At 44.1% G+C, this 26173-nt stretch overlaps 1 protein-coding gene across 2 annotated transcripts in view; it reads left to right on the forward strand.

The window, feature by feature from the left end:
* The window catches only part of Ret (ret proto-oncogene), a 42988-nt gene extending 32592 nt beyond the window's left edge, over window positions 1–10396 (forward strand). Inside the window, exons 17-20 of one of the 2 annotated variants that reach the window (XM_075983020.1) lie at window positions 68–205; window positions 1884–1983; window positions 6734–6881; window positions 8163–10396. In XM_075983020.1, the coding sequence (XP_075839135.1) occupies window positions 68–205; window positions 1884–1983; window positions 6734–6881; window positions 8163–8320 (544 nt within the window). In that variant the 3' untranslated portion in view covers window positions 8321–10396. Of the gene's footprint in view, window positions 1–67; window positions 206–1883; window positions 1984–6733; window positions 7576–8162 lie in introns of those variants that run through there. The other variant, XM_075983019.1, reaches the window with a different exon arrangement.
* Window positions 10397–26173: the final 15777 nt, after the last annotated feature.

Genomic DNA, 26173 nt, shown 5'->3' on the forward strand with positions numbered 1-26173 from the left:
ATCTGGGTTTCACTAAGGAGGCTTCTGGAGCCAGGAAGCTGCTTACTGGTTCCCTTGCTCACCACAGGTGGTCCTTTGGGGTACTGCTATGGGAGATTGTGACCCTGGGGGGCAACCCCTACCCTGGAATTCCTCCTGAACGACTCTTCAACCTTCTGAAGACAGGCCACAGGATGGAGAGGCCAGACAACTGCAGCGAGGAAATGTGAGTAGGTTTTATTTGCTGCCCTCCCCTCTGACGCTCAGCTGTGGGCCCTGGGTGGAAAGTATAAAACGGTCCTTCATTCTCTTCTCATCCCCAAGAAGCCTGGAATAAGGTGGGTGGTGATAGGGCGGAGGTCACACAGCCATCAACGGGTAGGAGGTAGATGTTGTGGTCCCTGACTGCAGGAGGGCTGGTGGACTTCCTCAGAACTTCTGAGAGCGAAGGAACTGGCAGGAGCCCCGGGCCTCCTGCAGAGTGTGTGGGAGTGGGCAGAGCCAGCCTTAGCCTAAGACTCCCAGACCTGTTGTGCTTTATACCAGGCAGTTAAATAAACGATCCAGTGGCCAGGTTAAGGGGGGAGAGGGAGGCATTAACTAGAGAAGATAACGCTGGGAGTATTCATGCCGCAGTCAGTGCCTAGCTGAAAGCAAGGTTAGACATGCCAGGGTGGGATGATGTCTCCGCAAGCACCTGGGCTGGCAGCTAGGGACCCGATATGATACCTACATGACAGCTCCAGAGTCCTCAGCCATGTCCAGCCCTTGAGGAAACAGAGCTGTGGGACAGAGGTAAAAACGGATAGCCAGAAACTTGGTTAAACTTTTAATTCTTACGAATTCCATGGAGGTATGTAATGCAGCATAATCACGCCTAACCCGGTTTCCTCCCTCCAGCTCTCCCACATTCCTGAAATATGTCTCCTTCCCAATCTCACGTTTTATTTTTGGATAACTCATGAGGACCAGTTAGTGCTGCCCATATGTGCACGGGTATGGGGCCATCCACTGGAACATGGGAATCTTAACAGCCACACCCTCCGAGGAGGATTCTCCCTCTCAAAGCGACTAGCCACTGCCAGTGGCCCCTAAGTAAAGTCGAGTTCTGGCTAGCTTGATCTTGCACTGGTGGTGTACACGTAACCACAGTCACTGTAAATTCACGAGTGCAACAGCCATGTCATGTCCAGAGAACAACATAGATTATTTCTCGCCACTCTCTGGGCCTTACATCCTTTCCATCTTCTCTTCCGTGATGTTCCCTGAGCCTTGCTTGGGAAGAATAGGCATTGATATGTATGTCCTGTTTATGGCCGAGCACTGAGTAGAGCTGCTTATTCTGGGCACTTTGACCAGTTTGCACATGCATCTGTTGACAGCTGGTCACTGCAAAAAAAAAGTTTCCCTGATGAAGGCTGAGCCTAGGTCTATGGGTATAAATAGGAATTATTTTGAAAGCAACTTGACGTCATGACCATTTAGCAAAATACCAGCAGCAGGTTCTACCCTAGGGCCCAGGGCCACTCCAGTCATGGGCTTTTGACTAAGGTTAAAGAATCAGGCTTGAAATTCCCTCATGTAAGCAAACCTCAAATCCAGTCAGAAAGTTGTGACAACCTGACTTTATTTATTTCCACCTGAGAGTCTTTAACTGGTTCCTTCTTTGTACAGGTTGTAAGGACTTTGCTTCCTCCTCCTCAGCCACCATAGTGGGCACAGGTTCAAATTCTGTTGACACATGTTGAGAAGGTCACCAGAGGGCTGCGCCACATTGTCAGTGCCCTGCCCTTGGGACCAGTGAGGCTCCGAGTTGCACATGGTCTGGAAACAGCATACAGAGTGCAGACTCTGGGTGTGGGGGCCCCGCCAGGGCGTCACCACCTGCCTGTGTCTTCCTCCAGGTACCGCCTGATGCTGCAGTGCTGGAAGCAGGAGCCAGACAAGAGGCCAGTATTTGCTGACATCAGTAAGGATCTGGAGAAGATGATGGTGAAGAGCAGAGTGAGTCCCAGAGTCACTGCCATAGGCCATGGCGGGATGCTAGTTGGAGGCTCTCTGTCCCCACTGTAAGGCTAGAGGAAGAAGACTGAGCTGTCCCATAGGGCGGGCAGATGATGAAAATGTGCCCTTCATAGGGCAGGCAGATGATGAAAACCTGTCCTTCAGCCAGTCCTCTTGAGCCTTCCAGTAATAACATCTTGGTTTCTAGCTTGTCTTCAGGCAAGACCTCTTCACAGGCAAGTACTGGAGAGTATGTCAGAATTCTGGCACCCGGGAATGTGAGTGTCTCTTCAAGGGCGTCTTGCTTTCACCGGAATAGAAGTTCAGGCATGCCAGGTCTTCTGGATTTTAAGAAGTTTATGTTTTCCTCCAAATTTTATTAACTGGTCCTGTAGATTTCCAAGGCCGGGTGTGAGCCAAACACAACATGTGGGAATAGTCAGTCTCTGTGCCACGGTGAGGAAGTCGATTGGTTTCCGCCCGGTATTTATTGAGGAACTGTTTGTTCTGTTTTTTACTGGATGCTAGGGAGACAGGGAAACATGAGCAAGCAGCCATCCTCACACCACTTCCATAGAGGCCTTGTCTTCATCTGTGCTGGAAGTACTGATCCATCCTTCCTTCGAATTTCAGTAGCAGAGTGCATGATCTAGGCCCCCAGAGATAAAATTCAGGAGTTTGCCCAGGGGAAGACTTAGCTGATAAGAGCACCCGCACGATCATGAGGGCCTGAGTTCAAGTTCCAGCATCTATAAAAATGCTAAGTGTGGCCAGTGCTATGAAGGACAGGGACGGGAACAGGAGGGTTTCTGGAACTCTCTGAGAACCAGCCTCAGGGTCAGTGAAAGGCCCTGTCTGAGTGGAGGGATTGGTGGCGTCATTCCCCTTAGGGCTGAATGTTCCAAGGTCTCTCACACTCTTCTATGATCTGGGTGTAGGTCTCTATTCCCATATATGCAAGAGGAAGTGTCTGGTGATGGCTGAGGACAGCTCTGATGTATGAGCATAGGAAAATGTCATTAGAGGTCATTTTATTGCTGTGTTCCTTTAGTAGAATACTAGTATTTGGTTTCCCCCTAGATCACTGGGGTATCTTGCCTCAAGTTCTTGGTCACCCAAGCAGAGTTGGGCATGGGTTCTATCTCATGGAATGGCCTTATGTCAAATCAGATACTGGTTGGTTACTCCCACAAGCTTAGTGCCACCATTGCGCTAGCCTGTCTTGTTAGGAGGGCACCGTTGCAGATGGAAGGATTCGTAGATTGTTTGGTGTTAACGTTTCTCCTTTGGTGTGTGCACAGATTTCTAACCTGTAGAGTTGAAGGCTCTAGATAGGCACCAGCTCCAGGTCTCTGCTCAGTGAGTTGTGTAGGTATTGTCTTGAGCAGCAGAGCCTTGCTGACTCTTCATGGAGTCTAACCAGTAACCGTGGCAACAGCCTGGGTTTTCTCAATTAGTTGTAACCCATCCCTGGAATATTGCCATGATATATGTATATGTTTTAGGAAGCTTCTGCTGTATTGGATTTCCATGTTATCTCTCTAGTGGTCTTTAATTTTAGCTACCTCTCCCTGTATCCCTGCCTTCATTCTCACTTCCCTCCCCCTCCCCATTTGATCATCCCATTCTTGCCCCACCCTTGTATATTCATAACTATTCCATTTCCCCTGCCTAGGGAGATCCTTCCCTCCCCCAGGTCACTATACCTAACCTCTGTGGTTCTGTGGACTATAGCTTGGTTATCATTGACTTAACAGCTAACATCCACATATAAGCAAATACGGAACTTACTTGTCATTCTTGGTCTGGGTTATCTAACTCAGGGTGATATTCTTTCTAGTTAATCCATTTACCTGCAAATTTCATGTTTTAATTTTTAAATTTAAATTAAATCTAGGTTGTTTCCAATTTCTGGCTATTATGAATAGAGCAGCAATGAACATGGCTGAGCAAATGTTTCAATAATAAGATGAAGCATCTTTTGGGGGGTATATATGCCCCCAGTAGATACAGCTGGATCTTGGGGTACATCAGTTTCCACCTTCCTGAGGCACTGTCTCACTGATTCCCATAGTGACTGTTCAGGTTTGCACTGGCACCAGCAATGGATAAGTGTCCCCTTACTCCGCATCCTCACCAGCATGAGCTGTCATTTATTATCTTAGCCATCCTGACAGGCGTAAGATGAAATCGCAAAGTAGTTTTGGTTTGCATTTCCCTGTTAACTAAGAATGGTGAACATTGAAGTGCTTCTCAGCCCTTTGGAGTTTGCTCTTTTGAAGGTTCTGTTTATATCTGTACCCCCTTTTTGAATTAGGTTATTTTGTTTTCTTTATACACAGGGTTTTTTTTAGTTATTTATATATTTTATTTTTGCTCTTTATCAGATGTAGGGATACTAAGAATATCTTCTCCCATTCCATAGGGTGCCACTTTGTCTGAATGACGGTGTCCTTTGCTGTACGAGAGCTTTTCAGTTTCATGAGATCCCACTTACTAATTGTTGATATTAATTGCTTGGGAATTATTTTCCAAATTAAGTAAAAGGAAAGGGAGGCTATCTAAATTAGCAAAATTAGAGATGAAAGGGGGGGACATAACAACAAACACGGAGGAAACTAGAGAATTAATAAGGACAAATCAGAAAATCTAAAATAAATGGCTAATTTTCTCAATATATACCATCTGCCAAAGTTAAATAAAAATAAGATAAGCAATTTAAACAGACCTGTAACCCCTAATGAATAAAAGCAGTCTTTAAGTCTCCCAACCAAAAAAAGATGCAGGGCCTGGTGATTTTAGCACATAATTCAACCAGACTTCCAAAGAAGAATTAATACCAATACTCCTCAAATTATTTCACAAAATAGAAGAAGAATGAACTTTGCCCAATTCATTTTATGAAGCCACATTAGCCTGATACCTAAATCACATAAAGACCCAGCCATAAAAGAGAATTACAGAATTCTCTTATAATTAAAGTTTAAAAATTATCAATAAAACTCCTACAAACTGAATCCAAGAACACGTCAGAAAGAACACCCACCTTGATCAAGTAGGTTTCCTCCCAGAACTGCAGGGATGCTTCAACATGGGTAAACCTGTCAACGTAGTCCACCGTATAAACAAGCTGAAGGACAGCGACCACATGACCATCTCACTAGATGCAGGAAAGACTTTGACAAATCTAACATCTCTTCATGATAAAAATTGTGCAGAGATTAGAGATACAAGGGACATATACCTCAACATAGTTTAGAGTATTCCTATTTGGCAGCATCAATTTCTAAAGAAACTCAAAGCGTTATCATAAAAATCAGAAATGAAAGTTATCCACTCTCTCCATATCTATTTAATATAATAACTTGAAGTCTTATCTAAAGCAGTAAGACAACTGAAGGAAATCAGAGTATCTTTCTTTGCAGATGGTAGGATAGTATACATAAGGAACCTGAAAAAATCCACTGAGAAACTCTCACTTTGAGTGTGAGGTAGCTGAACATAAAATTAACTCAAAAAAAAAAAAACCAACCCGTAGCTCTCCTGTATACAAATGACAAACAGACTAAGAAAGGATTATGGCAAAAACACCTTTTGTAAGAGCCTCAAATGATATAAAATATTTCGGTAACTTAAGCCATGCAAGTAAAAAACTTGTATGATAAAAACTTGAAGAAAAAAGAAATTGAAGATAGCAGAATATGGAAAGCACTCCCATGAATCTGTAGGATTAATACAGAAAAAAATGGCCTTGCTACCAAAAGTAGTCTTCAGACTCAATGCAGTCTCCACCAAAATTCAACACAGCTCTTGAAAGGACGGTTTTTGACTTCATATGGAAACACAAAAATCCATGATAGCTAAAACAGTCCTGATCAATCAAAAGAGCTGCGGGAGGTATCACCATCCCCTATTTCAGGTTGTACTACAGTGCTATGGAAATAAACACAGCATGGTATTGGCACAAAAACAGACACATTGATCAGTGGGACCAAATTGAAGACCCAGACATAAATCCACACACCTATGGACACCTGATTTTTTATTTAAAACAAAATACACAGGAAAAAAGACAACATCTTCAACAAGTGGTTCAGCTCAGACTGGATGGCTGCATGTGAAGAATACGATAGCTCATACTTAGCACCCTTCACAAAAATGGATCAAAGACCTCAAAATCAATGGAAGAAAAAGTGGGGAACAGCCTTGAACTCACACGATTTTGCTGTGTCTTGAGAGAATCTCCCAGATCTGTAGGTACAGGGTTGTCCTGGGCATGAGTAGTAGCAGATGCCAATCACAGTGTTGAGAAACTGACGGGGTGGCATTGGGACTGTCTACGTAGCTAAACAGTGGCAGGTACTTGACACTCACTGTTCATGGGGGTGGAAACCTGTCACCCCCATGACTGCAGAGGTCCTGGGAGGGAAGCTGGAAAGCACCCATTGGGTTGAATCTACCGCTTGGCACTCCGCTTCTGCAGGAATGATGTGACCACAGTTAGTGCTTCTGGACCCAAGAAGTTGCAAAGAAACCACTCCTGCAGCCCTATGCTCTCGGGCGGATTAAGGAACCTTAGTGCTGCACCTCAGTGCCATTCTCCCAGTGTGGGGAGGGTTCTGTGATCCCACAGAGGCTGAGAGAAAAGAGCCAGAACCTCTGCCCGTTAGCATTAAGGGGCCTTGAATGTTGAGGAATGGTCCAGGGTCAAAGATGATTGGCCATCTCTCTCTCTCTCTCTCTCTTCCAGGACTACTTGGACCTGGCAGCATCCACCCCGTCTGACTCTCTGCTTTACGATGACGGCCTCTCAGAAGAGGAGACGCCCCTGGTGGACTGTAACAGTGCTCCCCTCCCGCGCTCCCTCCCTTCTACATGGATTGAAAACAAACTCTATGGTAGAATTTCCCATGCATTTACTAGATTCTAGCAACGCTGCTCCCTCTGCACCATCCCAACTCTCTGTACTGCTTGTCCTCAGCACTCTGTACTGAGTGCCTCTGACCCCCAACGAAACCAAAGCCTCCTCTGAACCCTTTTCTTTGTAAATACCTGACTTTGCATCCAGTTTACATTCAGGCATTTTTGCAGCTATGTCTTTCTCAAAGGATGTGAGAATAAGTGTCATTCCTACGCAGCCCAGCAACTTAAGATGACACGGGAGAAGCGGATTAGAGCAGAATTCTCAGGGGACTTTGGGAAGCAACTCACAGTACTTCTGACTTCGTTACCTAGATAAATTTGCCTCATCTGGGGAGGGGTTCAGTTGAGCAAGGGGAAGTTGGCATCCCCAGTTTGCAGTGAGAGCTCAGCTAGAGGGCGCCTGGGCTGAGATGAGCCACAGGAAAGCCCTTCCACACTCCCGCTTTCAGATCCTTGTCCACCGCCACACAGTGTGGGGCAGCGGGACAACCATGTGGGCCCTGGGCAGACACCAGACTGCGGCTGTCACATCCTTTGCACCGTACCCCCGTTCCAATGTTGTCCCTTACGAAGCCAGTGCTAAACACTGAGCCAATGCTTTCTGAAAGAACATAGTCTGTGGTGCTGTGGCCTTGCAATGGACAGTAAATACGGTTCTTGCCAAAACTCCTTCTTTGTCTTGGATTAAATACTTGAAATTTTTTTCCGCTTTCTAACTTCATCCTTGTTCCTTTTTGAAGTCTTGAAGCTTCGAGCTCTTTCAAGTGAAGGTAGGTTCTTTCCACATGCTTCCTGAGTCACAGGTCCTCACTGGCTGAGTACTGCCGATGCTGCGGGGCAGCCTGTGTGTGCCCTCCGTGGGACGGGACACCTTCCTCCTCCATCTTAGCTGGGATGACAGAACGTTGTCTACAGTGTTCCCACTACAGGAAGCTGTGTAGTCCAGCCATTTGCTGATGCTTTTTACACTGTCCTAGAACAGTTAGGTGCTTCACCAGATCTATTTCAGATTCGAACGCCTCAACTCACAGACGTTGAGATGGGTAGAATCTGCTAACTTACCCTTGGCAGGAGCGTGTGGTATTGCCCAAAGTCAAACAGTGTTTTGGAAACCTGGGATGCAAAGCCATTAATGTAATTGGCACAGAAAGTGCAAGTTGGTTTAACCGTCAAAGGGAGTTTTGCCAAGGCCTTACTGTCTGCACATGAAGTTTGAGTTCTTCAGTGCAGAACAAATTATCTGTTTTCATTTTTAGGCATGTCAGACCCGAACTGGCCTGGAGAGAGTCCTGTACCACTCACGAGAGCCGATGGCACTAGCACTGGGTTCCCAAGATATGCAAATGATAGTGTATATGCTAACTGGATGGTTTCACCCTCAGCGGCAAAATTAATGGACACATTTGATAGCTAACATTCCTTTGTGAACGGTAACGGACTCCCAAGGGGGAAGAAACATGCCAAGAGCACCAAGTCCACCGGCCTCTTTGTGCACACCACACTGGCCAAGACCAGCCCCGGGTGGCAGACTTGTTTTCTGTAGTTTGTTTTAGCTGGTTTCCAAAGTGGTTTTACTTGGAGGAGCCGGTGGTCCTCCCTCCTAGCACACCTGCCCTGCTGGCTGGGTGTTCGGGGCTCTGGTTAGATCCCCTTTCCCTTTAGGTTCGGGTAGCACCCCTGCTGGTCTGTTCTTCGGTAGACACCCACGAGCTCTGTGTTCACATGTGTGGGGTGTGCCATTCACAACTTGTATGAAAAATTGTACCTGAGCTGTTTGGTTTTTTCTGGTGGGTAAAAACCTACCACATACACAGAAAAAAATGTTTTACCATGAAGCACACATTCAAACAACAACATCAGTTGAGTCAAGAGGCCAGGATGACCTGTCCTTGCTTAGAATGAGAGAGAGAGAGACACCCCGGTAAGGATCTCGTTGAAAGCGTCTGAGTCCGCCAGGGCTGGGAGGGAGAAGGGACCTCAGGGCAGTATATGACATCCTGAATATAGGTTTTTGGTTGTTGTTTTTTTTTAAGCATATAACTTTTTTTAGGAAAATGTTTTGTTTCCGTCATGGTTAAATGACTTAGATTTAGCACAATGGAGGGATTTGGTGCTGTCCTTGCTGTGTACGAGGCAAGCTTGAGAGAAGTGGCCCCACAAGACTGACTTTCCCTTGAGCCCTCTGCATTCTTCTCATGCATTCAGCACTGAGTGACTACCACCAACTGACCAGAACAGGATGAAGACAAGGGGGCATTTGGAGCGAAGTGTCCTTCAGGCCCAGAATTGCAGAGGCCTTGAGCCACAAACGCTGCCCCCCCAGCACACCATCCTGCAATACATCCCACCACCAAAGAGTGTGCTTGCCTCGGCATCGGGGCAGGTGGGTTTGTCTTGATGTGATTGGTATCCTGTCAACGCCCAAAGGGAAGAACAGCCCAGCTAGTTGTAAGAAGTTGCCCTGGTAACGATTGAGGAGAGAGCAAGGTTTTGGCTCTTATAGAGCTGGTGTGGAAGGCACATGTGTCAGCTCTTCCTGTCCGTCATGTATGCTGCTATGGCACGTGTTTTGGTTTCTTTGGTTCTGACCATGACTCACGTGGAAGGTTCTTATCTTTCTGTACTGATGGCTTTTAGCCACGGACACTCCACCCTCCCGCAGGGCTTCAGGGGTGGCTCTTAGAAGTCTCTGCAGCCCTTTTGGCTGTCTCTGGACTGTCAGTTTCCAGGAAATGGTTATATTACCAAAACACTGCCTGGTCTTCAGACTTAAAGCACTGTGATAGGACTTTCAAATAATCGTAGTAAAACACTATTTTATGGGCATTTCGCAAACACTATAAAGTTGTGACATTTTATGTGGCTGAGAATGCTCAGATAAGTATACCAGATAGAGCCTTAGGAGTGTAATATTTGTGTGCACACACAACCAGGCCAGACAGAAAGATGAAAAAATACTTAGGCATATAATATGGCTTTAGTTTGGGCCATTTTTTTTTCAGATACACTGTGATAAGTTTTAACTGTCTCTAGTCATGGGGCCCTTTTTGTTTTTCAGATTGCTTAATGATAGTTTTATTACGTACAAAAATAAGGATAAACTCAGATTATTCAACATGCCTACATAGTAAGTGCCAATTGCTACAGCAGGTTGGCTCTCATAGGCTGAGAGCTCCAAATCTGAATAGCTGGCCCATCTATGGGGAGTTACCACTTAATAACCACTGGTCTGTCTGTTCCCAAGATAGAGAAGTACCTATTCTTGTTAAAGTACCCATTCTTGTTAGCACTATCAGACAGATTTTCATCTACATATATGCAGAAGTTACCACATGGTAAATGTTACTGAATATTAAGTAGCAATCTGTCAGCTATTAAAATTTGTAATATTCATTATAGAAAGGCTATTAAACCATACCGTGTTGGTTTGTTTTTGTAATCAAGGTGACTAAGGAAATACTTTCAGTTGTGTAAATAAAATGATAAATCATAAAATGTGTCCAATTTTTTCTCTAACTTCTGGTTGCAAAACTGAAGTCAGGTTGTTGACTTTTAGTTAAAACGTCCCAATCTGCGGAGCACCCACGGGAGAACAGCAGTGGCGCAGGTGGTGGCATTTGTAGGAAGCATGGGAGAGCAGCACCGATGGAGGCCGTGGTGCTGCAGATGGGTGTTGCTCAATGTTCAAGCGGTAAGTCGCCTAAACCTGCAACTCCAGGATTTCTTCCTCGTGGGAAACTTTCCTTAGAACAGAGCAGTGCTCCGTGTTGATACTCACTGTCCTCTGGAAATCTTAGCTGCTAATTTCGGTTATCTTGTCACGATTATTAGAATCTGCATAGCGTAAATAAAAGTCACAGATAGTAAATGCAAACTGTCAGCCAGTTAGAAAGCTGAACAGACCAGCTACTTCTGTTCATTTTAGCCTTGGTGTTTGGGCTCCCACAAGCTCAAGCCCCATCAGCTCCTCCATCCAGGGCAAACTCAATAGTAATACCAGCCTGGTCTGTGACCACATTGTTGAGTACTAGGAACCAAGTTGTCACAGTGCACACTTGTGTACTCAACAGACATGTCACCAACACCCTCCTCACCCCTCAGGGCCAAAGTCTAGGTCATCCTGCCATCCTTTGCTTTTTCCTACTTTTAGGGTTAGTCTGGACCACAAAAGCTGCAAAGATGCCCAAAGTTCAGATGTATCTTGGGTAGTGGAAACAGCTAGTTTTTTTGCTCAGTGGCATAAACTCTGTGAGGGTTTTGTGCCTTCATGTGATCTTTGATTCCTTCTAAACATACCAATCCTGTGATTCTCCCATGTCCTGCCACATGGCCAGCTATTTGAGTGGAAAACTAGATAAATATATCCAAGAGAAAGTCAAAGACAAATGTTTTATATCTAAAAGAATTGAGGTAGAAGCACGCTTCTCACTGCATAAAGAAAGCATAAATGAAAGCTGCTTAAATACCCCTAGACAGGTGGAATCAAGGACCACCCCTCCTCTTCAAGCGTGCTCACCTAGCATAGCTTCCCCAGGCTCTAAGGGCTGGTCGGGAGGCTGAGGGCTTCACCTCTGTGGCTGTAAGATACAGAGAGGAAGTGCATGAGGAACAGCGAGTGAGTCTCTCTAGTATGCAGATTCTTGTGATAGAGCCACTTGTGTAAGATACAGAGAGGAAGTGCAAGAGGAACAAAGAGTGAGTCTCTCCAGTATGCAGATTGTTGTGGTAGGGCTGCTTGTGTAAGATAAGAGAGGAAGTGCAAGAGGAACAAAGAGTGAGTCTCTTTCCAGTATGCAGATTGTGGTAGGGCCGCTTGTTTGTTCCTGATTGCTCAGCCCCAAGATAATTATGCAGAAATTGTATTAATTAAATCACTGCTTGGTCCATTCACTCTAGCTTCTTATTGGCTACCTCTTAGATAATAAGGTAACCCATTTCTATTAATATGTGTATCACCACGTAGCTGTGGCTTACCAGCAAAGTTTCAAGAATATCTGGCTCCTGTGGCTACATGGCTTCCCTTTGACTCCGACTTCCTTTGCCCAGCATTCAGTTTAGCTTTCCCCACATACCTCTGTTCTGTTCGGCTCTGCTATAGGCTCAAAGCAGTTTCCTTATTCACTAGTGATATTCACAGCATACAGAGGGGAATTCCACATCAGCAGATTGTCCAGACTGGCATCTTAGCCCTCACAGGAAGTCCCCCTTATGTCTTTGATTGCAGCACCTTAGCTTCATAGGATGTCCCAGTTCAATGGGGTGCTAGCTGTCAGAGGATGGATCATCTTAGGCAAGATCATGAGAAACCAGATTTCGTGTACAGAGGATGGTTTAAATTTGTCCCATTGCCATGCCCTGTAGCGAGGACAATCATCCCCCTAGAGAATAAGCAGATATGCTTCATTCATTTCCAGTGTTAACATGGGGAACATTATGTTTGTGATTACAGCATTGTGTGTTGGTAACAAGATGTGTTTTCATCTTTGGGGGCATGTTAAATTACAAGACCTGGCCAACAAGCCCAGATACAGGAGACTTGGCAGGGACACATCTTACCTTTGGTGGCATTGCAGGGAATGGGGGTGGACAGTAAGCAGAGAACCCATAGCCTTGAGAGCATTTGAGCCACTGTGACATCAACTCCCTTCTGCACCAGGATACCAGCGTCAGGAGACACTTCAAGTTAAAATAAGTATTGATAGGAAAGATAAAAGAGGGGCATCCTACAGCCTAAATACAGTAGCCAGTTTTCAATTGGGAGAGTAGAAACAGTTTTGTAATTTCATAATGCACATACTTACCTTGAAAACTGTCCGTTTTATGAATAAAAATATTAAGGTCACTTTGAGTGTTTTATTTTTGTCACTAGTCCAGACTTAGGACCGGAACAACAATATCTTCTTATTTGACTGTTTTTACCTCCCCTGCACTCTGATCCTTTCATAGGTTTTTAAATGTCTAGTCTGTGTTTAGATAATACATTAGGCAGCTTGTGCTACCTGAGGCCAGAAACCAGGGTCTGAGCCTGTAGTAGCTGGATGGTGTTGCGTCACATCCCTGTTGTGAGTTCTTCATTCCCATCGAGGCTATGCCCTTCACATATCTTGGGTCACCCTGAAAGTCTTAAAGGACTTGGGAATTTTCCTGGTGCTTCTGTGGTCATGGAGCCTGGTTGAGTGAGTTCGTGAATTCTTGAAAACTACAGGGTAAGGAGTCAGACCAGAAGCTTGAGATAGATCTGTTTATAGATAGAAAAGTGGGCTTATAATGATTTCTAAGACTAGGAAGAAGTACCCAGTGGGGGAGATGCCAGGATCACAGTAAGAGTAGTACTCTCCACACCTGGGAGGCTGAGACAGGCAGGTTACCACTACAGTGGGAGATACAGCCTCCAAAGACAGGAAATGACACTGAGAGCGGAAGAATTCTGGCATCCTAGAAGATACTCGACTAAGGAAGTACTGTTGCAGGTGTGTGTGTAAAGATCTAGTGCAAGAGTTGCCCACATCATGATTGCCTGTTCCCTGCAGTCTGTACTTTGGGGCACCTAAGGTTAGCTAAAAAACAATTAGATTTTCCCGTCTTCCACCTTGGAGTCAGGGTCTAAACATTGTGTTTTGTAAGGTGTTACTGAATCCCACAAGGGGTGCGTCCTTTGACAAGCTACTTGGTTTCAGCCATGACTTTGGCTAAGCCTCCTTTCTTAGTTAGTACTTTTTCTTTCCTTTTTATCTTAAGCTTCAACATAACCCTTTTGACAGAGTCCCTCTCCTTTGAAACAGCCCTTTTTCTGGAAAAAGGTACAACGACACCTTGTTGACTGGCCATTTTCATTGGCATTCTATGTACAAGGTCATGAACATCCAAAGCCATGTACACTCCAAAAACATATTTCCTGTACCTTCTTTGTGTTTGTTCCATGGCTAGCCAGTTGATGAGTTGTATGTGCTATATTGGCCAGGTAGATTGATGTTTATCTCAGGTGGAGGACTACATTCTAAAGGCGTGCTGAAACTGCTGCAGTATAGCCCACTTGCTAACTTAGATGCTAATATATGGTTCATCCACCAATAAGCATTAAGTCCAGTTTCTCGTGAGGAGGATCTAATAGATGGGAGCGAGGTCAGAAAGGCCAAATGAAGTAGAACAGTCACCAGGTTCCTTTCCTGGAGGGGCAGCAGAGAGGCAGGCTTCAGGATGAAGTGTAATGTAAGCAGGAGAGCGATTGTATCTCATCAGGTTAGCTGACCTGGGCGTGGGAAGGAAGTCAAAGGGGCAATGTGAAAGGTCAGCTTTAAGCAAAAGACCATGATGTACACAAATAAAAATTTAGCATAAAACCCATTGTTTTAAAAACAAAGCTTCCCACCTTGGTTTCTTTAACAGCAGAATGGAGGCACTATTAAGTGCCAGCCATGAGACATCCTTTGGGCATGTATTAGGGTTCTCTAGAGAAAAAAAATATGATAAAATACATTACAAAATGGGAATAGTAGATTGGCTTACATGGTGTCTTCGTTATAGTTTTTATTGCTGTGGAGAGACATCATGGCAACTAAAAAGAAAACGTTTAATTGGGGTGGCTCACTCACAGTTTCAGAGGTTCAGTTCCGTATCATCATGATGGGGAGCAGAGCAGCAGGCAAGCAGACGTGGTGCTGGAGATGAGACTGCTACATCTTGCAGGCAGCAGGAAGTCAACGGACTGTCACACTGAGGGAAGCTTGAGCCAAAGAGACCTCAAAGCCCACCCCCACAGTGACACACTTCCTCTCTCCAAAAAAGGTCACACCTCCTCAAAGTGCCACTCCCTTTAGGGTCCATTTTCTTTCAAACCACCATACATGGTATAGGCTGTGTAGTCGAACGATCGCTGTCTGCATGTTGGAGAGGCAGAAAACTCAGAAGCCGTTCAGTCACTGAGGCTAGACCTGACAGTGAAGGCCTGGAGGATTCCCAGATGGATGCCAGTCTTTATTTGATTTTGAAAGCCTGAAGATACTGGGTTCCATGGAACAGAATAAATGCACTCACCAAGGACCACAGGCAAACAGATAACAGTGGTCCTGATTTTCCTTAGACCTCTCTGTACTGCTACCACCATGGGAAGGTGCCACCTGCTCTCATAGAACGTCTTTTCCCTTGGTTAATCTTCAGGAAGTACCCTCATAGGTCCACTTGGAAGCATGCCTCTTCCTTGGTCCCTGGTCAAATCAAGTTGAAAGTCAAAATTAACCATTATAGGATGGAAACACGGGTTTGATCATTTTTCTAGTTCTGCTTTTGAGGCACATTGAGTAAGCATGAGTAATAGTTTAGTAGAACCTACTAGAACTTTTGATTAGTCCTGCTCCTGTCATCCCCCCCATCTGTGAAATCTTGATTCCTTAACTGATGTCTGTGTAATATGTGATGCAGGAAGCAAAGGTCCACACAGAGTAATGTCGACCTGCAGAAAGAGCAGTGTTTATATGAGAGACCGTCATGCTTGCTATCTGAAGTGAGTAGGATTGTATTCCTCAGAAGATGTGTTTCAGTCCTCATCCCAGAACTGTAAACCTTTGGAAGTAGGATGCTTCATATTATGGAAGCAAATTAAAATGAGGTTATACATGCCAGGAGTGGTGGTGGACGCCTTTAATCCCAGCACTCGAGAGGCAGAGGCAGGCATGGCCTACAAAGCGAGTTCCAGGATGGGCTCCAAAGCTACAGAGAAACCCTGTCTCAACAAACAAACAAAAACAAAAACAAAACAAAAAATGAGATTATACTGGATTGGGGTGGGCCTGACTCCAGTGGCTGGTGTCGTCAGATGGAGAAGGCAGTGTAGCCATGAAGAAGAGAGTGTTAAAGACAGTCAGAAGATAGAGGTGTGCTTGGAGCATTGGAGATCTATAGCATGCCAAGGGAAGTCAAGGGATGGCAGAAACCACTAGAGGAAATTTCAGGCATTCCACAGAACCTGGGAGTTGACTGTGACACCTGGCTGTCGGACTGTGACCTCCAGAACTGTGAGACTCAAATGGCTGTTGTCCTTGTGTCGGCTGACGTGTGCCCTAGAAAACAATGCCACTACCCAACTCTATAGCTATTTTTCCTTGAGTATTAAAGGCCATAGTAACTTACCAGCAATGTCCCTGTCTCTGGAGAACTCCATCAGCCTTAGAGAGTTTTCTTGTTGGGTTTCCTTTTGTCAGGTGTCTCTATGCCCCAGAACTCCTCCTATTTGCACTATTGACAACCTCACTTGTTGAATAGAAAAGATGTGGGAAGTGTCCATGGAGCTGTTAGATGTCAAAGCCACAAGTTTACTTGGGTTCCCCTCTTTTTTTTTTTTTTGATTTTTCAAGACCGGGTTTCTCTGTAGCTTTTGGTTCCTGTCCTGGAACTAGCTCTTGTAGACCAGGCTGGCCTCGAACTCACAGAGATCCGCCTGCCTCTGCCTCCCGAGTGCTGGGATTAAAGGCGTGCGCCACCACCGCCCTTCTTGGGTTCCCCTCTTGATTTTCTTCTTTTCCTTTCAAAATTCTAGTCTGATGTTGCAGCTCGGGCCAGGGGCTATCTCTTCACTCCTCTTCTGTTAGAGAATCGCACCTCCAGTTCCAGGTTTAACTCCACAGAGAAAATTGTAGCAATGCATTTTCTATTTTATATCTCTGTGTTGGTTTGAATGAGATGACCTTATAGGCTCATATGTTTGAATGCTTGAATTCCCAGTTAGTGGAACTATTTAGGCACAGTTAGGGGGTGTGGCCTTGTTGAAGGAGATGTGGCTTTGTTGGAGGAGGTGTGTCACTCAGAGTGGGCTTTAAGGTTTCAAAAACCCAAGCCACAGCCAGTCTCACACACACTCTTTCTGTCTGCAATATGTAAATCAGATATAAGCTCTCAGGAACTGCTCCAGAGCCATTGCCACACCTGACAACCTGCTGGCTGCCACACTTCCCACCATAATGATCATGAACTAACCCTCTGAAACTGTAAGCCAGCCTCCAATTAAATGCTTCCTTTATAAGTTGCCTTGGTTTTGGTGTCTCTTCACAGCAATAGAACAGTAACTAAGACAACCTTTTATATTGTCTTTTTGTTGTATGATTGACTCATGATCCAATCTTTTTATTTAAAGTATTTTAGATACAGTTTTAAGAGACTTCACTCTCGTGGTTTGAATCCTCTCATGGGCTGTGTTAACACACAGGGAAATCCTGTGAGTCCTTTCTGTTCAACTCCACCTGCTTTTGCCTTCCAGAATTTTGCATGAGAGAGTAGAAACAAATCAAGTAATCCTGGATCATTGCCTGCCCCTCTGCCAAATACTGTTACTCTATGGCTAATTGCCAGTATTATCTAGGAAAATCCTTAATTGTAGTTTACTTCTAGTATTTTTCTTTTACGTTTTTATTACATTTACCCACCGTGTGTCTGTGCACACATTCACATGCCGCAGTGTGTGTATAGGTCAGAGGACAGCTATCAAGAGCCCCTTCTTCCATCATGTAGCTCCCAGGGATCAACCTCGGGCTGTTAAACTTTGCTGCAAGTGCCTGTAGCCATGGAGTCATCCCTCTGGCCCTGTCCAAGGTTCTCATTCTACAGCTGTCTGCATATGTGGCTTATAGGAAGGGTGAGCCTTTAAAGAAACGTCTAGCATTTGCAGGGACTAGGCAGGGATCTGAACAAAAAGAAGGAAGTGGTGGACAGCTGGTGGAAGGCAATTTGAGGGGGTGGGGGCGTGGATTCAGGGAGACAATTAGAGGATGCATCTTCTAGGAAAACCCACCTGGTATTTTGCTATTAATATTTATCAAATTGGATTCATTTTTGAATTGGACTTTCACTTGGAGGCTTCTGTTTAGTGATTACAAACTACTGCACAAAGCGCCTGGGAAGCGTTCTTCCCTTTGGTCTGGGAGCTGTCTCTAAGCTGAGTGCTTGTGTCCAGTTTCTGGTTTCCGAATGCTCCCTTGGTGAAATGAATACTTTTCAGAGAGGGTGCACCAGCTGTGACTGTAAACACACTGCCGGCGCTCCTTCACTTAAAACGAGGTGACGTCCTGCTAACCTTAGTGCTAACGGAGAGTGCCAGCTGCCACCATGTGTTTTCTCCACCTTGCCAACTGAACGCCATGGCTTAGCAATGCCACCCACTCTAGAGCACTGCCTGTTCACTCTTAGGACTGTGTGGCTAACTGTGGGCTGTGGCTCAGCAGGAGAGCCCACTGGTGCACATTACCAGTGAGGGAAATAGAACAGGGGACAACCACAAAATGGGGAACCTGAATTAATTTGCTACCACCCCAAGAAGAGGAACCCTGGGAGACAGCTGTGCAGAATGACAAGCCAAAAGTGCAGGTGGCAGGAGTTTGGAGTCAGGCAATGAAGTGCTGACAGAAATGTTACCCCACCTTTGCTGACTGGGGGCAGATCTCATCCACTAAGATTAAACCTGGTGCTTGTAATCTGGAGCTTTCACTCAAGGAGTGGGACAACCTCGGGTGCTGCTGGTCTGCCACTCACGACTGTGAATCTTGATGGCCGAATCTTCAATGCTCTGCTTGACCCTGAGCTGCACCAGCAGAGGAACTGATAGTGAGGAAGTCTTATAAGGACAAGGACAGTCTCACCAGACTCTAGACACCAGGGCTGTGGTTGCGTCTACTACCCAGCAACTGGGAAACACATCCTAGCTAAAACAGCCACCTCAGAGGCTTTGTAGAGCTTTGAAGACACAGAAGAGCGAACCTGCCCAGCCCACAGACTGCCAAGCTTAAGTGAGACTTGAGTGGCCCCTGACACACAAGGAGAGAAATCTATTAAAATTAAAGCACATCTGGTAGACACAGTATTCAGCCAATAGAGGCTCAAACCAGCGTAAACCACAGGAAAGACAAGAGTCCAGTGAGTTTGACTGAGCCTCCCTCATGCAGTCAGGCTGCCTCCAATTGTCAAGGACCAGAATGTACCAAAACTCATCCACATTTTTCCCACCTTGCCCTTCACTCTTTTGGTTTCTTGTAATTGTCATTTTAGCAGTGGTTGAATTATTTTCTTCTTTATTCATCTTCATATATACTTTAACTTTATTTATACATCTTTTTCATCATTGAGCTACCTTTTCTCTTTTCTTCTTGTTCTTTTGTGTCCCATGTTTATCTCCCCCCCTTCCACCTTTTTGTTGTTTAAGAACAAAAACCCAGGGGCAGAGAGATGGTTCAGTAGTTAAGAGTACTGGCTGTTCTTCCAGGGGACTCTGGTTTGATTTCAGCTCCGACATGGCAGCTCACAACTGTAACTTTAGATAAAAAGGCAATAGAAAACATCACCAATTTACTTGATTAATAGGAAGAAAGAGCATCAAAACTGGAGAACAAACATGAAAAACTACTACATTCAAACATTTACAAGAAAAAAATGTAAATAAGGGGTGGGGAGATGACTCTGGATATAGAGTCTGTAAACAAAAGTCCTGCATTCATTCAGTCCCAATGAAATACACAAAGGCTTATATTAAATTAAAAACTGTTTGGCCTATTAACTCAGGCTTATTATTAACTAGCTCTTACAACCTAAATTATCCCATAATTCTTGTCTATGCTTAGCCACATGACTTGGTAACTTTTCTCAGTAAGGCCTTCTCATCTTGCTTCCTCTGCATCTGGCTGGTGTCTGTGTCTCTGTCTTTCCTCTTTCCAGAATTCTCTTATTCTGGTTGCCCTGCCTATATTTCCTGTCTGGCCACTGGCCAATCAGTGTTTTATTAAACCAATACAGGTGACAAATCCTTACAGTGTACAAAAGCATTATCCCACAGCAATAATCTGCTGTTGGGAGACCTTGATGGTCAGACATTGTAATCTATCATGGCCTGAAAGGACCCACCAAAGTTCAGCAACATGATGGACACTCTCCCCAGCTAGACTTCCTACTTTCTACCTGCCCTTATCTGGAGAACGTCTTTAGGCCCAGAGGACTGACCTTATCTAAAAGCTGTCTCTAAATCTGGAAGCCTGATTTACCTCTAGCATGATCCTTGGCACAGTGTCCTGCTAGAAGCCTCCCCTGCTGTGATATGGTAATAGACTTGTACTAGGAGCTTTGCTATAGGACCCTGCTGCCATATATGAAGCCTTATGATAGGAGTTGCCACTTAATGCAAAATTAGAGTTCATCCCCAGGTTCCCCAATCCCATGTATTTCCTATACTCTGGAATAAAGCTGAGCTGATTTTCCTACGTTATCTCCAGGAGAGTTGTCTCCATCGTTTCCACAGCCACTGAAGCCTGCTCCTAGCTTTTATTTCCTCCACCCTTGTAGACCAAGGGTCCCCAAAGAAGAAGTAGAGCCCATGGCCCGCCATGCAATCATGAAGAACTGACTTCTGATCCCCATGTAAAAGTCAGGCTTGGCAGTGTGCATCTGTAACCCTAGTGTCAATGAGCAGAGACGAATGGATCCCTATAGCTTGCTTTCCAGCCATCCTTGTATCTTGGAGAGCTTCTGGTTCAGCAAGAGAACTCTCCTCAAAAACTAAGGTGGAGAGCAATAAAAGGGGGCACTTAATATAAAGATCTGGCCTATACACAGACAAGATACGCATGTGCTCTCTCTCTCTCTCTCTCTCTCTCACACACACACACACACACACACATCACACAAAAATATTGTAACATAAAATCAAGTAAGTAAGCATGATCACAGAATCCAAGAACTCTGGGATATGATCAAGAGATCGAACCTAAGAATTCATAAGATAAAAGAAAAAGCTAAGCTAGTGACTAAAAGCAAAGAGAAATATTTTTAATTAAATTACAATGAAAATTCTAAATCTAATAAAATTATATATATGCATGTATATATACATGTAAATATACATACATATACACATATATGTGCACACATATGCAAGAGACACATAAAACCCAACATGACAGCACCCTTCCATGGCACATTATAATGAAGATGCTAAAACTACAAAGATAAGAAACAATATTAATAGGTGCAAGGGAAAACACCAATTCACCTACAATGGCAAACAGAATAATATCAGATCTATTGTCAGCAACCCAAAAAAATCAGAAAAGCATTGAACAATATATTTCAAGGTCTGAAATTAAGTGCCAACCATCACTGCTATGTCCAGCAAAGCTATCTTTATTATCTTTTTAAAGATTTAATTTTTATTATGTATATGGCATTCTGCCTCCATGTATGCCTGCACACCAGAAGAGGACACCAGATCTCATTTTAGACAGCTGTGCTCTTAACCTCTGAGCCATCTCTCCAGTCCATTTTTATTTTTTAAATTTAATTAAAATATAATTATATGATTCCCCCCTCCCTCCAACCTCTTCCATACCCACACCACTCCCTTTCAAATACATGGCCTCTTATTCTTTAATTATTATTGTTACATATATATTATATGTAAACTAATAAATATGCAAATTTAACCACAGAGTGTTTAGTGTCCCTTGTATATTTTTAGGACTGACCACGTGGAACTGGATAACCATTTAGTAGGTTCATTGTTGGAGCATACTCAGTCTCCTTTTCTCAGCAGTTTGAGGCCCCATGAGATTTCCCCCATCCACGTTGGCATGACAACTAGTACTATCATCCAGGTCTTGTTTAAGAACACATATTGTTAGCAGGGCGGTGGTGGCGCACGCCTTTAATCCCAGAACTCGGGAGGCAGAGGCAGGCGGATCTCTGTGAGTTCGAGTCCAGCCTGGTCTACAAGAGCTAGTTCCAGAGAAACCCTGTCTCAAAAAACCAAAAAAAAAAAAAGAAGACATATTGTTGAGATTTCATGGGTGTAGCTTCCCTGCCACATCTGGAAGATTCAGTTTACAGCAGACATCCTGATCCTCAGAACCTTACAGTCTTTCCACCCTCTCTTCCACCATTTTTCCTGAACTTTGGAATGAGGGGAGACTTTGTAGATGAATCACCCCACAACCACTTCTCTGCATTTTGCATAGTTAAAGCTTTCTGTAATGGTCTCCATCTGTTGCAAAACCAGCTTCCTTGGTGCAGGATGAGAGGTTCATACATCTGTGAACAGAAGGGAAGTAATTAGGATGCAGTTAGGAAGTCTATTGGTTTAGGGATGTAGCGGTAGTAGTTCTCCTATGACCTCACTAGTTGCCAGTAACTGACTAAGTTTACAGTACCAGGCATAGCTTCCTTCCTGTTAAGTAGCTCTTAAGTCCAATTAGGCAGCAGTTGCTTACTGCCCAGGCATAAGCATCATTATTGTACTTTTAGGAACATCTTCCTGTGGTAGTTTGAATGTAATTGACCCCCATAATCTCATTGGGAGTGGCACAATTAGGAGGTGTGGCTTTGTTAGAGTGGGTATGAACTTGGAGGAAATGTGTCACTGTAGGGGTGGGCTTTGAGGTTTCCTATGCTCAGAATAGCACCCAGTGTCTCAGTCAACTTCCTGTTGCCTGCAAGATGTAGGACTCTCAGCTATTGCTCTAGCACTACATTTGCCTGCATACCACCGTGCTCCCCACTATGATGATAATGGACTGAACCTCTGAAACTGGAAATCAACCACCCAAATTTAATGTTTTTCTTGTAAGAGTTGCTATGGTCAGTTGGGCAGTGGTTGGTGCATCCCAGCCTTCATCCCAGCACTGGGGAGGCAAAGGCAGGCAGATCTCTGTGAGTTCAAAGTCAGCCTGGTGTACAGAGCGAGTTCCAGGACAAGCTCCAAAGCTACACAAAGAAACTCTGTCTTGCAAAACAAAACAAAAAAAAAAAGAGTTGCTGTGGTCATGCTGTCTCTTCACAGCAGTAGAGACCGTAACTAAACCGTAACTAAGATGCTTGCCATGCTGACCATTGTTGTGGTTCATAGGCATCACATCTCATCAAGACTGTCAAGTGTTTTCCTCCCTTGACAGTTTACATAGAACTTTCTGTTATTATAAAAAGTAGTCATCAGACATCTTTAGCAATAGGAACTTGCCTTTAACATCTGAGAGACAACCAAGGAGAACAAATATAGCCCACATTGTTTGGGGATTCTCTTGGAATCCTTTGCCCAATAACTCAAGGAAGTTTCTCATGACTTGTATTGGACATCTCTCCCCCTCTCCAATTAAAGTCCCTGTGGTGGTTTGAATGAAAATGGCCCCCACAGGCACACAGGGAGCAGCACTATCGGGAGGTTTGGCCTTGTTGGAGGAAGTGTCTCACTGAGGGTGGACCTTGAGGTTTCAGATGCTCAAGCCAGGCCCAGAGTGACTCCCTTTCTGCTGTCTGTTGATCCAGATGTAGAAATCCCAGCTCCCTCAGAACCATGCCTACATGCATGCAGCCGCCAAGCTTCCCACTATGATAATAATGGATCAAACCTCTGAATTTGTAAGATAGCCCCAATTAAATGTTTCCTTTATAAGAGTTGCTGTGGTCATGTGTCTCTTCAGAGCAATAAAACCATAACTGACAGCTCCCCCTTCCATTTTCCTCCCTTTTCATCTCAACCCCACCCTGCTAGTCCTTTCTCTGGTGTTCCTCCCATCTTCCTCCCAAAGTCCCCCTTTTCCCCTAGTTTCTGCGCTTACTCCGTGTATACTCACATCTGAGGATTCGATGTGAAGAGCTTCACACGATGAGAGAGTTATCTTCAGATGCAGAATTTGTCTTTGCAGTTCTGGGTACCTCATCCAACATAATCTTCCCTAGTTCCATCAATTTACCTGAAAATTTCAGAATTTCATTTTTATTTTTTATTTCCAGCTGACTGATATTCCATTGTGTGTGTGTGAGGGGAGAGAGAGAGAGAGAGAGAGAGAGAGAGAGAGAGAGAGAGAGAGAGAGAGATTCATTATCCATTTATCAGAAGAACATTGATGTTGTCTCTATTTTTAGCTATTATGAATACTCTGGCAATAAGTATTGGTGATCATGTGTCTGTGGAGTGTGATGACAAGTCCTTTGGGCATATGCCAAGAAGTGACATCAATGAGTCATATGGTAGATTTGGTTTCAGTTCTTCAAGGGTTCTCTATACCGATTTCTGGAGCAGCTGTACCAGTTCACAATCCCACAAAGAGTGAATGAGGGTTCCCCTTTTCTAACATCTTCACCAGTACCTGTTGTTGGTTGTTTTGTTGACCTTAGCCATTCTGGTTGGCATAAGAGACATTGCTCTAATTGCTAAGGATGGTAAACACTTTTTGAGATATTGCTTAGCCCCTTTTATTATTTCTATTGAGAACTCTCTGTTCAAATTTATAGCCCATTTTTTAAAAATTGTGTCATTTGTTTTCTTGACTCTTTTAAAGCATTTTTAAATAAATTCTAGATATTAATACTTTGTCAGATGGATAGCTGGCAAAAATTCTATCCTACTTCGTGGGCTTCCTCTTTCCTCAGTTGATTATTTCCTTAGATATACCGAGTGTTTTTTTTTAATATTTTAAGATATCAATAGCCAATTGTTAGTCTTACATCTGGGCAAATGGAATTCTATCCAGAATTTTTTTCCTATATCTAAATGCTGCAGGATACGACCTATGTTTTCTTCTTGCAGTTTCAGTTCAGGATCCACTTTGAGATCTTTGATCTTTTTGGAGCTACATTTTGTATGGGGTAATAGACACAGTTCTAATTTTATTCTTCTCCATGTAGACATCCAGCAGCTTTCCCAGCACCATTTGTTGAAGATGCTGCCTTTTTTTTTTTAAGTGTATGTTTCTGACATCTTCATCAAATGTCATATTGTATGGAGCAGATCAATTCTCTAGTGAGTGTATTGTTGACATGAGCATGGCCATGTCAAGGACCCCAATGTCTGAAACCCATGGGACTGGCAAGGACTTCTCCTGGTGTGAGCATGGATCTTGACAGTGTGTGCAGAAAGTCTCAGCCATGCTTCATCATCCCAGATGACTGTAGCCTGAGACTGTTTCTCTACAGAAACCTCCTGCCAACATTAACTAACTCCCCCTTGGCAGTGGTGCTGCATGGTGGGGGTGTGGTCCATGCCTTTAACCCCAGCACTTGGGAGGCAGAGGTAAGTGGATCTCTGTGAGTTTAAGGCCAGCCTGGTCTACAGAGTGAGTTCCAGGACAGGCTCCAAGAAAACTACAGAAAAACCCTGTCTCAATATAAACCAACCCCCCCCAAATAGCTAACCCTTTCTGCATTCAGTTGTTTATAATAAATGCACCTCCTCATTCAACTGTATATAACAAGCCCACCTCCTCATTCAGCTGAATATAATAAATACCCCTCTTATTCAACAGTACAAAATAAACAACACAGGGTTCTAGTCACCTGCAAAGAAAGTTGAAATCATGACTTTTGAGGAAAGGAAATAATCCAGACTTAGAGAAATACCATATGTTTTCTCTGATATCCAGACTCTAGACTTGAATTTATATTTTTGTTCATGTGTATGTACCTGTGAGTGTGTGCATGTGTACATGCATTTGTGTGAGTGTGTGTGTAGGTCTTGAAGATAGAAGAGATTGTGATTGGGAAGAAGTCAATCCTATCATGGTGTTGTGTGGCACTCCTGAATAAATGTTTATTCACTTCAGAAAGGGAAATGACAATAGATCAGAGTAGTAAAGATACCACCAAAGTCCAACTTGGATAACCATTGAGTTTTTTGGAGTTATTTACCGGAGAAAAATTACCCAATGACAGCTGCATCACCAGAAGCTTGCCCCAAAATAGGTGATAGCTCAGGAAAGCTGGAAGTCTGAAGCTCACTGCACAACCTGAAGGTAGATCAATACATTGGAGATGATCTCTTTCAGATAGCTCAAGTGGCCTTTTCCAGGCAGCCCAAATGGTCTGAGAGCATCCTTCAGCAGTCTTTACTGATTATATCTGCTTAAGAAGGGAGGTATAAGATGTATCTAGTTAGTTTCATGGACTTCCTGAAGCTTTTGAGCTGTATCCTGAGTTTAACTAGCTCTCCTGCAGGATGGAATGTTTCACCTTTCAAATACCTTGTGTCTTAAAAAGCCTCACTCCAAGATGGAAGGTTTTATTTATTTATTTATTTATTTATTTATTTATTTATTTATTTATACATGGTTTCTCTGTAGCCTTGGAGCCTGTCCTGGAACTAGCTTTTGTAGACCAGTCTGGCCTCGAACTCACAGAGATCCGCCTGTCTCTGCCTCCTGAGTGCTGGGATTAAAGGCGTGCGCCACCACTGCCCGGCGATGGAAGGTTTTAATTGAAGGAAGTTGCTACTTAACACCTGCGTAGTGGTTCCTTTCTGTTGCTATGATAA

Source organism: Microtus pennsylvanicus, chromosome 8 (genome assembly GCF_037038515.1).
Source record: "Microtus pennsylvanicus isolate mMicPen1 chromosome 8, mMicPen1.hap1, whole genome shotgun sequence".
Classification (NCBI taxonomy): Eukaryota; Metazoa; Chordata; class Mammalia; order Rodentia; family Cricetidae; genus Microtus; species Microtus pennsylvanicus.